The sequence below is a fragment of the Emys orbicularis genome, chromosome 6 (assembly GCF_028017835.1).
Source record: "Emys orbicularis isolate rEmyOrb1 chromosome 6, rEmyOrb1.hap1, whole genome shotgun sequence".
NCBI lineage: Eukaryota > Metazoa > Chordata > Testudines > Emydidae > Emys > Emys orbicularis.
The window spans coordinates 48,539,952-48,554,982 of record NC_088688.1 but is presented as its reverse complement, the minus strand read 5'-3'; the positions used below and the strand labels follow the sequence as shown (position 1 = coordinate 48,554,982).

Here is a 15,031-nt window from a genome sequence, read left to right as displayed (position 1 = left end):
CACATTCTTTGCCTTTTTGAATTTAGACTTGGCAAAGCAGAGGGGAGCCTACTAGGGAGCCAGTTACCACTTCCTGATTCTCTGCCTTTCCCCAGTGCAGGTTAAATCGGTCTAATGACTGCTCTAAACCTGCATCAGCTGGCAAGGAGATCCTCAAGGGACGATCTCAGCTGAAAATAGCTGGGGTACAGTGCACTCTAGGCACTCTCCCTCCCCCCTCCCCCCCCGCTCGCAGACATCCACTATGCCAGGCACTCTGAAGAGGGTGGTTTAGGAGCCAGGTATGCCGGGTCTAAGACTGCTGGGGACTCCTCCATACCAGGGGAATCCCAGCTAAGGGGATGCTGTCTCTGCATCACCTGATTGGCAAAAAAGAAGCAGAGCAGAGAATCTGCCCCAAAAGGTTTTAAGGACCTAAATCAGAAACAAACTATTGAGCGGAATTGAGCTCACAATGCCGAATTGCTTTTTCCCATCCCCTCAAAAAACAGTTTAATCAGACAAATACAGAAATTGACAAAGTATTTTAATTCAACTGCATAAGAATTTGTAAACAACCACACATTGTGCACTTTTTTTGTCCTATAAACAATAAAGAAACGTGTCTTCTGTGGTACACACCTAAAAATCTAAAACGAAGTCTATGTGGATACCATATCATTGACACAACCTAGTGGAATACTCTGTAGAAAGTCAACTACTGTACTTAATGTGAACATTTACGCAGCTATAATTATATTTTTATTCAAGGTTTTCATGCAACACACATTGATTACATTTTTTAAAATTTACATAAAATACATTTACAAAAGGATCAATTATCACAGATTTCTATGAACATCAGTGAAATACATAAAGAAAGTGTACTAAAATCTTACTAAAACCAGCAAATATTTTCACTGAGGTAAAGTTAAATAAGTTAACAAGCCTTTATCACTGATTGTGGGGCTAAAACACAGTCCAAATCTTCAGGCCTGGAACAATTTTTTATGAACAGCAGGCCATTACTCCTTGATATTTTGAAGGAGCTGCAATAAATGAGCCTCAATAACCTGTTGAACTAAAGTGGAGAAACAACCTAGTTAATTACTGTTCAATGATTTCCAAGTCACTACTGTTGTTGTATTTTACTGCTAGATGCTGACTTGTTTATTTTGATTAGATGATTGTACAGGACATGAACTAATGCACTACGGATTTGTATCACCTATGAAAATTAAAGCATCATATAATGCAAAACAATTAATACACTAACAGAGGGCCAGCATGTTGAGTGAGAATGGGAGGAAGCCATGGTCTGTGGCCTGGTTTGGAAACGTAGATGGGGTAGGTTAAGGTAGGGCATGGGGGGATTCTAACCTAGAAGTGGAGAGTGGGTGAGTACTAGGGGGTAAAATCATAGTCACTGTTGAAAACTTTGTAGTGATTTTCCTCAGTGTTCAGAATTTACACACTGAACCCCCTATGGGTTCCACATCTGAGCCATCCATGAAGTTATCAATTCCAACATAAGCCCAGGGGCTTGCAGCAGTTACATGACTGGGTGGGCTTATCATTTTTTATTCAGTTCAGGGTTTAAAAAAAACAAAGCTTTCACATGGTCCAGAAGCCAGGGTCACCACTGAAGAGGCCCCTTTTTGACTCTGTACAACCCAAGGAGGCCCTGAAAATGGATAGCCGAACTTGCCAGCCTATCATGCAGGACCCCGGAAGAAATGCCCTCTCCCCCCAGGAAATGTTTGTGGTTTTAGATGAAAAAACAAACAATTTCAAATAGTTCACAGAGGTAAGTCCAAGAAAACTGTGACTATTTAATGTACATGACAGCAGAGGCCTGGCCCAAGTGCTCAAAAAACCAAACAACAATGCCCCCCTCTCAGAGAAAGCTGGACCCAGGCTGAAAGGCTGCCAGGAGAGAGAGGGCAGCCTCAGCAGACAGGGCTCCTGTGTATCCCAACACACAGTTTAATGCTGTCTTCCTATGGCCAAACCCTTCGGGGTGGAGGGGGTAGTAGTGCCCTCACCTAGAATAAATCCCTCTTCTGGTACAGTTGTCTCCACATAGACAAAGGAGTTTGTAAATTAGATACACTCCCAACTGTGCCTAAAAACATGGCTCAAGAACAGTGACTTTCTTTCACTATTGACCTGGGCTCACGAACTAGAGGTGAAAAACTCTGTACCTGTTACTAGTTCCTTGAACAAATCAGGTCTGTCCTCTAAATTACATATTGTAAGATGTATACAGCACATGCTGCTAGAGCTAACATTTTAATGGATTTTGAAAGCACAAGTCAAGCAAATAAAACAAGGTGAGTTTAGTCAATTAACATTTACATAATTAAGATGTTTAATTAGCCCATAATCAACTACAAACAACAGCCTAACAGATTTAGCCTAACCATTTTGGGACAGGGACTTTTGTCTTCTTACACGTGTAAAGCACTGTTACTGTAACTACATAAACAAACTGCAATAAAAATAGCCAAACCTAAAGGGCTCTAAATACTCACCGCTCCGATGGCCTAAAGCCACAGCCAAATCCATGGAATTATAGCCAGAATCTGTCTCAATAGTTGGATCAGCACCATTTTCTAGTAAAATAGGAGGAAAAAATCCCTAAATTATGCTGGTAATTAGTAGTTTATCATTATCAGTAATAAAATTATTTTAGGTTTGATTTCTTAATGTTGTCCTTAATGTGCTCACCTAAGAGAATTTTTACACATTTCACATGATTTCCATGTACTGCATATAGAAGAGGTGTCCCTCCATTCTGCAAAAGAAGAAAAAAGACTTACAGTCTTTAATAGCTGGAGTTCATGTATCTAGTTCAAAAACTGAACAGACTATATCTGTAATTCCCTCCTGATAATAAGTAGTACACATATGTGAGTCCTTCAGATAACAGTGGTCATAATGTGCAATGAAAAGGTCACCAGCTCTTCTCCAACTATGGTTTTCTGTGTCCCTCATCTTCTATGGGTCTATTTTTAGGCCACAATCTTGGAAGTGGGTTGTGTCTGCATACCCCTGTCCCTGTGAGGAGTCCTAGTGAAGTAAAAGGAGCTTTGCATGGGCAAATCTGTTTCTGTGGGTCAGACTGCAGAACCTGAAGTTTGTAGACTCTTCAAGGCAGAAACTGGCCCAAATTGTGTGTGTTTCCATGAAGGCTGTTCTAAATTATAGCAGCTGCCAACAGCCCAAAGAGCAGGAATTAGCAGATCAACTCCTACACAAGGGGTGATCACTCCAGGGCTGGTTATGCCAGTTCCATGCCCAGACTCCAGCGTGGCACAAATTAACCAAACCACACCTCAATTCTGGGTCACTGTTTTTACGGCTATTGCTTAGTACTGAGCACACTGTTGATGCAATATAAATAATAAAGTGGCAACAGACATTTTTACTGCATTAATATGGAAAATATTTAACTTGTACAAAATCTTCTGAAGCACTCATCACGTACAAAAATTCCAGCCACTTTAGAAAACTGTCTATAAATTCAAAATCTGAAAACTGAAACCATTTCAAATGTGACTATTAACCTCAAATACATTCTCATCTCTCTTATTTATATTTTTTACTGCTGCCAGTGTTCTAAAGGAATCCTTATGGTGAAATGTAAATAATTCAACAGTAACATTCATCACACCATAAAAATTGATTAACTTGACATTTATGTTAAAAAAGGGAAAATTGAGTAAGTGAATACTTTTTTAACTTAGACCTTTTCTCTGCTATGTTATGATACAGGCTTTTTTGCCTTTATGTTTCTGACAGTGCAGTTTAATCAATGACATCTCCTTTGAAATGCAAAATTCACAAGAGTCAAAGGCCGGTTTCTGTCTTCTAAAAGCAATTGCATTTTAAAGGTTACCTCAGATTTTGCCCTCGTCCCAGAGATATTTTTTTCCTGGCTTCAGGGAGTAGCCCTCCCCCGTGCTGATAATATCATAGGTAATTCTCTGTAGTTTTCTGCATAAGGAACTCTTCTATAATAAGTACTGCTATAGCAAAGTTCTTCTGTGGCAAGAAGACCTGGGTAGGGAACACCCCACTAGCCTGGGGAAAAACAAACATTTCACCTCCCCAGAAGGTCCATAGTAAGTCCTGGGGTGTGAGGACAAACACTCAAGGTCCCTGATTCACAGCCATCAAGTGAGCCCAGGAACAATCTCATCTAGCCCTCCTATTTCGGCTTAGAAGACACTCCTCTATCCATCCCACCAAGAGACTACAATTGGCCACGGAGACCTGAAAAAACTCTCTTGGTCCTGTACAAAAAAGTCCTCTCAGGGACAATACATTAGTACACCGTGTCCTAGGTTTTCCAAGCTTACATTTCTGAAAACTTAATATGGTTTTCAAATCCATGTCAGTTCTAGAGTTAGGAGCAAATTTCTGAAGCACACTAAGATAATGTACACTCCAGTGATAGACTTACCCAGTCATACTCATTTACATCAACTCCACAATCAAGCAGCATTTTGACAATATCTGTGTATCCCTTACTACAGGCCAATGACAGTGCACTTTCTCGCCCTTTCCCCAAAATCTGAGCATCTGCACCCTGAAGGGAAAAAAAAAAGAAAAGAAAAGGTGTTAACAGTCCTATTTAAAAAACTTACTGTCACAGGCTGGAGGGCCCTTTAAGGCAAGCTGCCCATGAAAGGGCAATTAGTGATCCCAGCTGGGTGCACTAGAGTTAGAGTGATAGACCCCAGCTGCAGCTCTAGAGAGAGACTACAGAGGAAGCAGAACTCTACTACAGACAGAAACCCACAGGGATGGAGTGGGGGGTAGTCCCAAAGAGACCCATAGGGAGTAGAGTAGGCTCCTGTGGGAGTGGCCCTGAGACAGGATTTGTAAGTAGAAGACTTCAGAAGCTGAATGGAGCAAGAACTTTATTCAGATTTGTTTGGATTTTCATTTGGACCTTTCAGTTACCCGAACGGGGATTTAAGCTTTATGTGACTTGGCTGGAGGGCTGAGCCACAGAAGAGCTGGTGAGAGAAAGATACTTGCAGGAAGTGCTGGAGCTCAGGATACCAATGACATTATGCACTGACATAAGGCAGATCGAAAGTGGAGTGTGCCCCCACCACATTTGCCTTTTATTTCCCCTTTATGAGGCAATTAATGTTACTACTTTTAGAGATGTAGTAGCATCTGCAAACTTATCGATATAAAATGAACTAAGGGTTTTGAGAAGAACTATATTTTCGCCTTACATTCTGAAGCAGAAACTCTACCACTGCTATCTGCCCATGTGCTGCGGCCCACATCAGAGGGGTAAAACCTTCTTCATCTTTATGGTTGATTACATTTTCTGTTTAAAAGAAAAATACAGTTCAATGATCATTTTTGCTGCTGTACTGCAAGTGGTGTTAGAGTAAAGGTTGTGTCAACATTTCTGTTATGAACAGCTGCGTTTATAATTCTACCATAAAGTCCACTCTGGCCTGACATTTTACATACAAAATCTAACCCTGACAGTGACAGAAATACACTTATCTATGCTGCGTGGGGGGAGGGGGAAGGAAAACCTAGCTTCTGATGACTTTCACATTTCCACAAATAAAGCTTTATTTTTATACTAAAATATTGCAGGTCATTGTCCATAATGTTGGCTAAGGATATTTTTGGAGATAGCACAGCAGACGCCCCCAAAATAAACAAACTTTCCATATTAATAGTTATTAGGCAATCTAAAATGTGCTTTTCCAAGATAGTGAGCCATTCTAGTCTCTCAAATAAATAACATGTAAATCTACGGGACTGGAATAAAGAATTGGCAAATTCATGTATTTGATTGGGGTTTTGTGAAAAGGGTTAAGTGTGTTCCCAGAAATGAATGGGGGTAGTAAGTGTGTTTTTGTAGCTGATTCATTGGCTGGATGAGTTGAGTTAATTTGTTCCTGATGGATGTTTGTTTTTTCAATGCTGCTGAGTATATTTACATTGTTGTAAGATAAATTAGGTGTCAGGGTGCCCAAAGCTCTTATACAGGTAACTTTTTTTTTTTACCATTAGTCAAATCTAAATAAATATATGCTCAAATTTTTAAAAATGAATTTGCTTTCTCTGGATTCCCAATCCTTTGCTTCCTACAAAGGCGAGACAGTTTTACTTGCATGAATGCCCACAAAAAGCAAATTTGATATATTCAAGCATACCACCACCGTAGGCCAACAAACAGATGTCAGATGGTAATGACTTTCAATGACTGCCTACAATGGCCAGATTCGTACCAGAGAAGTTAATGTAAATATTTGTATAGTCTGTTGAGCCAGCCAGTGAGTCATCCATATTCACGCTAATATAATTACTTAACAGGAGTGATGTACAGTACAGTGGATGCTATTTCACAGTTTATTTTACAGAAAATAATATCCATTATAAAATTACAATAGTTTCACTGCAGGATATTGCATAACTCAGATGTGGAATGCTAAGCAGTGAAGAGCTGGCTGAAACTACAATGTAATGCTGTATAGGTTAACTGATAAAATTATGACTATAAATACACTCTAGTGGGAATTTGTTTCAAACTATAAATGCAGTAAAGAACACTACGGTTAAATCATCTCAGAACTAATTTGCAGATTTTTGCATATCTCACTTTCACAGTTTATCTATATGCCGTCTATAGGGTTTTTTCCCCACTGCTTCAGTACAGAAAGGATTTACATGTAATTCCCATTAACACTAATGTTACTTTGCACACCCAAACTGCAGTGATGGGAGACTAGACAGCTTTAAAAGGTACAGACAAATATGAAAAAATCCATGTCCATAAAGAATGGATATCGTGAGTTTATGGGGTTTGTGACAGTTCTGTGGGGGATTTTCTATGCAGCTGATGCATGTTGGGGGATATAATCCCATGGAACAAGGTTAAAAATCCTCCAAAGAGAAGATGAGGTTTAAAGCCCCTCAGACTCTCACCTTGTTCAATACGTGTGGCCAAATAAAGCATTTCCCCTTGAGCAGCCAGCTGGTGAACTGACAGAGCTGCAAAAAGAGCACAAAGATGTATTATGTGCACATAAGGCATGGTCCTGCTCCAGCAGAAGCCAATGACAAAAGGAAGTGCTCATACTGATTTCAGCTTAACTTCTGAATCAGGTTTGCAGTCTTCTTAAAAGTGGTTCCATATGGCTTAATATTTTTCCACCAACTCTCTATCATATTAGAAGGGCAAAATATTTTCCATTGATGCTGAATTACAAACTTTATTATGTTGTCAATAATAACGGGTAAGGAATGGTGTCCCTAGCCTCTGTCTGTCAGAGGGTGGAGATGGATGGCAGGAGAGAGATCACTTGATCATTGCCTGTTAGGTTCACTCCCTCTGGGGCACCTGGCATTGGCCACTGTCGGTAGACAGGATACTGGGCTAGATGGACCTTTGGTCTGACCCGGTACGGCCTTTCTTATGTTCTTATGTTATGTTCTTATATCTCCATGAGATGGCTTCTTGCCACCCGGCTTGTAATTTAATGTCACTTTGCCATCAAGATTATATTGCCTTCAAGAACGTTTAAAGGAGAAAGATTAAAAATACCACTTCACTGATACACTGAGGACATGTTCTTTTCCGTTTTGAAACTATTAACCAATGTTTCCTCCAATGTTCCTTCCTTTCTGTTTAATTCTTAAGCTTATCTCAGGTTTCTTCATCAGCACTGAATTTTTATAGAGATCTGCTGCTGATAATGGTCAGACAAAGGGAATATTCTCACTTGTTTTAGGACTTAAGAAAGCTGCAAGCACTTATCAACTCTTTGTTGCATTAGAATATCCAAAACACGCTATGACAGGTCACATAGTGTTCAGTATGAACCTAGCTGACTGCCTGTTGAAGTCAATAGCATGACTCCCATTGAATAAGCATTGGATCAAGTCTTTTGTAAACATACACAACATGACCTACTTTTCTACTGGGGAGGAAAATATTTTCATTAACCTCCCTTCCCCCACCCCATCCCCCCAAAAAACTTGGGAATGGAATCAGTTATTACAGCAGAGTGCTTTAATAATCTAAAAGCAAACATTTAAGGTCTTGATCCTGAAACGTGCTTTGTCTGCCTATGTCAAGCTCACTGTGGGTATAACCATTCTGTCTCGGGGAAAGGCCATATTATACATACTAATTGATAACACTTTGTGTTGTTTGCCAGTGGCTATCCATTAAATAAATGTCCATTGTGCTATTCCTATTCACTGTTAGTTTGATTTCTCAGAAAGGATACACCTTTCATTCAGAAAAGGCCATTGTATGGTATACCTCTGTATTCACTTGCCCAATAGGAAAGGGGAAATTTTATCATTGAACTTCTGAGTTTAAGAGGGATGTATGCTTAAGATTTCAAACTGTGGCCATTTGTAGGGTGAAAACTCTACTAGGTTATCAGTTTAAGAATTTTTTAAAAATTAATTAATTTTACAGTTTCCTCTGTCAGTGCATCTTCTGTCTCCTTGATTATAGTTGCTACAGAGCAGAAACTGTCTGAATATTTATTGTATAACATCCAGGACATTGTTGGCACTTACCGATTAATTAATAAGTTCTACTTGCTGTACCTACACTGATAACAGATTAATAGGGTTAAAAAAAAATCAAGTACTTTCATTTAAAGACTACAAAGAATCAGAAAGTTCATCTGTAAGGTCTTCAGCTCAAGACTTGGATACTTTTCCTGAAGATGTGCTTAGCTAAAGCGTAACTCATTGGCTTCAATACAGAGTGAATGGATGAAAATCTATAACCTGTGCTATGCAGGTCAGGCTAGATGATCTAATGGTCTCTTCTGGCCTTATTCTATGAAAGGTCCCAATGAAAAAGTCAAAACATCTGACAAGCAGTTATTAACTTACAATTCACAACATTTACTATATCACAGAATACTTACAATTTACAAGGAGAGGTGTTGTAGAGACCTCATTTCCCCTATGTTTGTTAGTTAAAGTAGTAGACTGTTTTATGGGCGAAAAATGTTTAGTTGTTGATGGAGTGTAGACATGTCTTACTTGAATTCCAGGAGAAGGGGAAGTATGGATGTTGCATTCAGCTAAATTCAACAGGGAAAAGATAATCGATTTTAGTGACTTTAAGAATGCTAAAAGGAAAGCTACAGATTCTAAATCAAACTAAGATACGTTAATGTTATAGAATATTTAAAACATGCATTAAATAAGAGTGATGGAATGTATTTCTTTCCACTATTAATTACATGTACAGAGTAATAAAGTGAAAGGGCCAAATTCATCCCTAAATCAATGATGCTCTAGGGATGAATATGGCCTACAATCATCCAAAGACCATAATGCAAATTTTCTACCACGTGTCTACATGAACTATGTTTCCTTGTTGGTACAGTTTCACCATTTCTTTAGCAAAACTACAACTGCATTGTGAATGATGTCTTATGACTATTGATCTAAGAGAAATGGAGACTTCCCAAATTAATTGATGTCTAGCTGTTATAGTGTGGGGAAGCTAGAGTCCTAAAGGTCACTCTATGCCGTGTTTTATCTGCACTTTGCAAGGGCTTATTTTCCTAGCTTTCCATTAGATGAGCATAGGAACAGTAATTTAAAATGATATATTATATACATTGTACTTTGGATTCCAATTCTCAGGAGGAGCTATATTACTTCTGAAAACTTAGATTAGAAGCCACAGAATTAAAGAAATAAAACAAACCCAAACACTTTCAATGTAGGAAGTCATAACTAGGATTAAGCTGCATTACTGGCTGAATTGATTTGGCATTAGTGTGCAATAGTAATTAAATTATTTGAGGTTTATTAACATGTCCAGTAACTCTGGAGTCATACTGTAAAGAACTTCTGAGTGCAAATTCAGGAAGAGAACTGATTAAAAAAGTGTGACACCCTGGGGCAAATGTTGTTCAAGCAAAACTACATTTTACTTGTAGGCCAAATAGCTGCAGCTGTGATTACAGAGTTAAATGCCCTAACCTGGTGGCTGAACTGCAGCCAAATACAAGAGTGGGAAAAATGAGTCGGGAAACCCATAATGAGTCAAAGCTTGTATTCATTATGGCAAATTGATTAGATTCAACACCATGACAAGACTGATCACTGATTGTTTGATATAGTACAGAAATGTGAAAATTAAGTTTAAAAGCACAGATATTTAAAAAGTAACAGACATAAGCCTAGTTCTGCAAGCTGTTCTGTGTGAGCAGTCCAATGCCTGCACGGAGCTCCCCTCAACTTCAATGGGACTGCACACACAGGTGTTAGGGTCAGCCCACATGGAACAGTTCACAGAATTAGACCCAGAATCACTAGCCACTTTCAAAAATAGGTGAAAATGACTCAACAAGGCAATTATTGCAATGACTGCAGGTCTAGCAGCATCATACTGATAAAACAAGATCAAAAGAGGCCACTGTCAGCAACAAAATAACTTAAAAGTTTATATAAATATTAGGGAAAAGATAAAACTCTCTAACCTTCCCCCCAAAATGTATTAAAGCGAACAACCGATCTTGCAATTCTTTCAGTGGGGCACTGTGTGGGTACAAGAGTCTACGTGTGCAACACATTGCAGGGTTAGGGACTAAGCCATCAAAAGAAGATTATATTCTCAATGTGAGAGTAGTTTAATTTTTCCAAAAAGATAGACATCTGCCTCAGTGTAGACTCATGGTCTAAGTACATTTATGACTTTTCTTCGGTCCTGTTGCTTTAAAAAAAAAAAAAAAAAAAGTCTGAAAGATATGTATATGTATGTACTCTCAGGCGGGAAATGAGTTTTGAATTAAACCATTTTTGAACTGGATGTGTAATAGAAATGTTAGGGAATAAATTATAGAAAATTGCTAATGATTAAAACATCAAGAGGCTAGGCAAGATAGTTTTACAAGTCAGCTTGCATGCTTTGCAATGGAACTTGCCTCCTGCGCCTAAAATTTTCACAGACTTTAATGGGAGTTTTGGGTGCATAAGGAATACAGGAATGGGCACTACTTATATTTCCCTATGCAATCTTTTGCAAATAGAAGACAGTGGCATAATCATCCTGAACTTTGCTTTTTAGTTTTAAAACCACTCTAGAATGTTAGGAAACTATATGACTTGATCTATAATCTTGAGGATAAGCAGCAAAGAAAATACTGAAAAGTGAAGGGGGAAAGGGGAAGGGGAAGATACTCCACACACAACTTGTACCATAAAGTTCAACCTTTAAATAAGACAGACGCCACTTCAAGGTCAGAGTTGACCTGGTCTTGAATATTTTTACTATCTTCTTCATTCAATGACTTCACAAACCGAGAACAGACATTCATATCAAATCTATTAGGCAAAATGAATTTCATTCCCATGGCGACACTCTGAGCTGGGCCTTCTTCGGTGGTGGAGTCAAGCTGATGCTCTACTTTAATGTCTGGCATGTGAGACAGACTATAGCTGCTGGTGCACTCTTCCACAATTATCTGTGCCCCAACATCTAGATTTGTTGAAGATGCCATGATTTCAATCTCAACTATGTAAAACGTTGCTTCATGGTTTCCAGTTGGTAGTGGTTTACTAGCATAATTTCCAACCAGTCAAGCAGTCTTTGAAGAGATCTGGACTTCAGAACAATCTACAATTGAACACAAATAATCTTAAGGTTTGAATACAATGTCACAACTTCATAATGAAATAAAAATACATTATTACTACTACCTTTAAAGTAGCTGCAATTATGTTACTATGGATACAAACTTCAGACCAAATCACAAAATCTGTATTAGATTTTATTTAGTTTTTATTCAAACAAAATTCTAATTGAAGCAAACAACAATTGTACCTAAATAAGGATTTCAGGATTTGACCTTTTAATTACTAAGGTTACAGCCAGCTCAGTGCAAAGAAATAAGACATAACATTGTCAATAACAAGGGATTTTGCTTCTTTGACTATCATTTAGCTGTCCCCAGCTATTGCATGGAAAACGTGGTTTGAGGAAGCACTGAAAATGTGTAGTTTGAAACTTTGATTTATTACTATGTGACTGCCTGAAACACTCACCCTTGTGAAGAATACTTGTGAAGAAAGGATTACAGTAGGTGCATTTTATGACTCATTGAGGTAGGTGGTTCACTTTTTCCCACATGGACATAAGTGACTCACTAGAGAAAAAGAATCAAGACTGAGCACTAATGAGGTAGGAATCCTAGAATCAGCCACATCTCAGGAGAAGGCTTAACCTGAACTCTGTTGTTAATTTCTGTATTAAAGATACCCGAGGGTGGGGGAGAGGGGAAGAGCTTGGTCTTTTTGACTCTACACAGTGCATAAACTTTGCTCTAAAGCAGCTTGAGAAAAGCATCTCCTCATAGGGCCGTATCTTGTAGGCTTCATTAAGAGCTTTGCCTCAGTAAGAACTGTAGGATTTGGGCCTAAGGCTACATACAGAAGGAAATAATTTTTCTTTGAACAGAAAAAAAAATTGTTTAGGAAAAAAAGTACCGTTTCAGTATTTGGTATTATTATTCCCCCCCCTCTCTCCTTCCCATAGCATGACTGTGTGTCTCAGAAAAAAAACTAATCCTGACTGTAGCCTGCTGGTTTATAGTGAAACTGCAACATAATTATTGGGCCTGATTCTGATCCACTTATGGTTGTTTTACACTATTATATAACACAATTGACTTACAAAAATGTAAATCAAAAATATTTTTTTCTGATATCAGGACTAGACACAATGTTGTTAAACAAAGTTTTTGGATTTCAATAAGCATGATAATTCATTGACCCATGCGAGTTAGGTGACTTCACATCTCACAGGATTGTATCCTACATCAAAGCCTAAATTGCCATAGACAGGATCCAATTAGTAAGTTAGCAAGAAACAGTTGTTGTCCTTTATCGTACTGTATGTCACCTTGCAGAATCAAGATCTTAACAGAGTTACTATGGGTTAGGTGAAACAAGTGGCCATTCATTTCACTGTACCTAGGAAAACCTTTTCCAGCTAATTTGCTCTAAAAGAAATGTGTGTGAACTGCAATACATTCAGAGCTAATTCAAATCTCTAACTTGTGTAGACAAAATCCAGACTATTATTAAACCAGAACAGAGTTCAGGACTCCAGCCTCCTCCTTCTTTTTTCAAAATAAATAAATAAAAATGATAAACTCCAAGTGCTGGATCCTATAGGGAGGAAGAATGGTTTATGGGTTAGGGAATTCCCAGTTCTGTGTAATCTTGGGGAAGTCACTCATGTAAGTCTTCCTGTGCCTGCGTAAAATAAGGATATTTCCCTAACCTGCAGGTATATTACAAGGCCTAATGTGTAATGTTTATGAGCTACTCAAAAACTGTCACGATCAGTAGTAAAAATGCCTATAAGTAAATTAGACTATGCAGAAGTACATGTTTAGTTCCTCCAAATTCAGAGTCTTCTGTAACTCAGTCTTTCAGAGAGAACAAAGATGAGGTAGGAAGGAAAAGGAAGAAAACAAGATGGAAAAAGATTGTAAACATAAGCACAGGGACCCTAAAATGGCAAGAATTTTTAATAATCGTATGTTTGTTTTATTTTTATTGTATTTAGAATAAATAAAAAAGCACCCTCCCCAGATTGAACCCCCTACAATTATCTAAAATTATAAAAACAAAATTCAATTAAGTCAGCTCATCCTTTGTCCCAAGCAATTAAATACTAACACCCCCACTGGACCAAACTTTAGTTACTGACTCTCTTCATAGGTCAAATGAAACAAGCACTGAAAGATGGTAAATCCAAGCTATGTCACACAGGGGCAGAAAGGCAGTCCAGAGTGCTGGGGTCCTTGTTATTATACAAGGGGGGAGGGATAGCTCAGTGGTTTGAGCATTGGCCTGCTAAACCCAGGGTTGTGAGCTCAATCCTTGAGGGGGCCACTTTGGGAACTGGGGTAAAAATCTGTCTGGGGATTGATCCTGCTTTGAGCAGGGGGTTGGACTAGATGACCTCCTGAGGTCCCTTCCAACCCTGATATTCTATGATTCTATACTAAGGTGGAGTTGGCATCAGTGCCTCCAATGATTACATCTGCAGCAGTGTATTATGGAGGTAGGCTAGATTTAGGTTATTTATGATATTCTATGATTCTATACTAAGGTGGAGTTGGCATCAGTGCCTCCAATGATTACATCTGCAGCAGTGTATTATGGAGGTAGGCTAGATTTAGGTTATTTATGACTATATATATATATATGACTATATATATATATATATATATATATATATATATAAACCAACACCTTAAAATCTATCCGGAAGCTCACAGATACCAACTACAGATCCTGAGTATAGGAGTCATCTGATCGCTATAAGGAGTCCTGCTTACTAAGCAAGCAACCACTTTCTACTCATTTTAAGCGGTGACCTCCTATAAACCCGAGGATCGAAGCGAAAAAGACACTAGCTAATGGCAGTGGGATCCACACCCAGAACAAACGTTGTGCTCGTTGGGCCACAGCTTCTAAAGCAGCTGTTAAGCTAGCAAGAGCCCCACGTGACAAGTGCTGGTTGCACTTCATTTCCGGATACCTTTGTTGCCTTATTAAGACAACGCCGCTGGCAGAGACTCACCCAACGCTGCCTGGGGCGAACCCTAGGCCCGCTACCGCCACTTTAATACTCGGCCGCGAGCCTGGTGTCACCGTTACTCGCACGGCGAAGAAGGGGGTGGGGAGGGAGCTCTAGGCGCGAGCCGTGACAGGTCTCTGGGGTCGGACCTTCTCACCTGTGGCTCCTCGGTATTGTTACCGACGTTGTTGTTGTTGTTGGTAACGTCACTTCCTCTCTGTTTACAGGATCCGGGACAATGAATTGTCTTCCAACCTCACGGGCGCGCCCGTCCCGGAAGGGCGTTCCCATTTACGTTACCAATAACGCTCGGTGCGATTGGACACGATGGTGCCCTTTTTCTTTTTCTCATTGGGCCTCTCAAGAGGTCACGCGGGTCAGAGACGTGAGTGTGAGAGGTGACGCGCAGCGCTGCGTGACGCACAGTGA

General features: G+C 39.2%; 1 protein-coding gene across 3 annotated transcripts; it reads right to left on the bottom strand.

Annotated features, from left to right (window-relative positions):
• Window positions 1-509: 509 nt before the first annotated feature.
• On the bottom strand, window positions 510-14,891 carry ANKRA2 (ankyrin repeat family A member 2). 3 transcript variants are annotated; one of them, XM_065406027.1, is made up of 10 exons: window positions 14,760-14,891; window positions 12,055-12,155; window positions 11,222-11,626; window positions 8,919-9,077; window positions 6,952-7,017; window positions 5,235-5,332; window positions 4,448-4,573; window positions 2,710-2,776; window positions 2,514-2,594; window positions 510-1,060 (listed from the first exon to the last, which is right to left on the bottom strand). In XM_065406027.1, exons 3-10 carry the CDS (start codon window positions 11,508-11,510, stop codon window positions 1,005-1,007), a joined length of 942 nt encoding a protein of 313 aa, XP_065262099.1. In that variant the 5' UTR covers window positions 11,511-11,626; window positions 12,055-12,155; window positions 14,760-14,891; the 3' UTR covers window positions 510-1,004. The 3 variants fall into 3 exon arrangements, with proteins under 3 accessions (XP_065262099.1, XP_065262097.1, XP_065262098.1); XM_065406025.1 differs by lacking the exon at window positions 12,055-12,155 and having other exon boundaries at window positions 14,606-14,891; XM_065406026.1 differs by lacking the exon at window positions 12,055-12,155.
• Window positions 14,892-15,031: the final 140 nt, after the last annotated feature.

Bases quoted from the DNA above. Each gene is read 5' to 3' on its own strand.
- ANKRA2 (XM_065406025.1), bottom strand. From the start codon at position 11,510: ATGGCATCTTCAACAAATCTAGATGTTGGGGCACAGATAATTGTGGAA. The intron at 7,018-8,918 runs GTAAGTATTCTG...CTCTTTTTGCAG, and splicing joins AACACCTCTCCTTGTAAATT to CTCTGTCAGTTCACCAGCTG. The intron at 1,061-2,513 runs GTGAGTATTTAG...TCTCCACTTTAG, and splicing joins GGCTTTAGGCCATCGGAGCG to TTCAACAGGTTATTGAGGCT.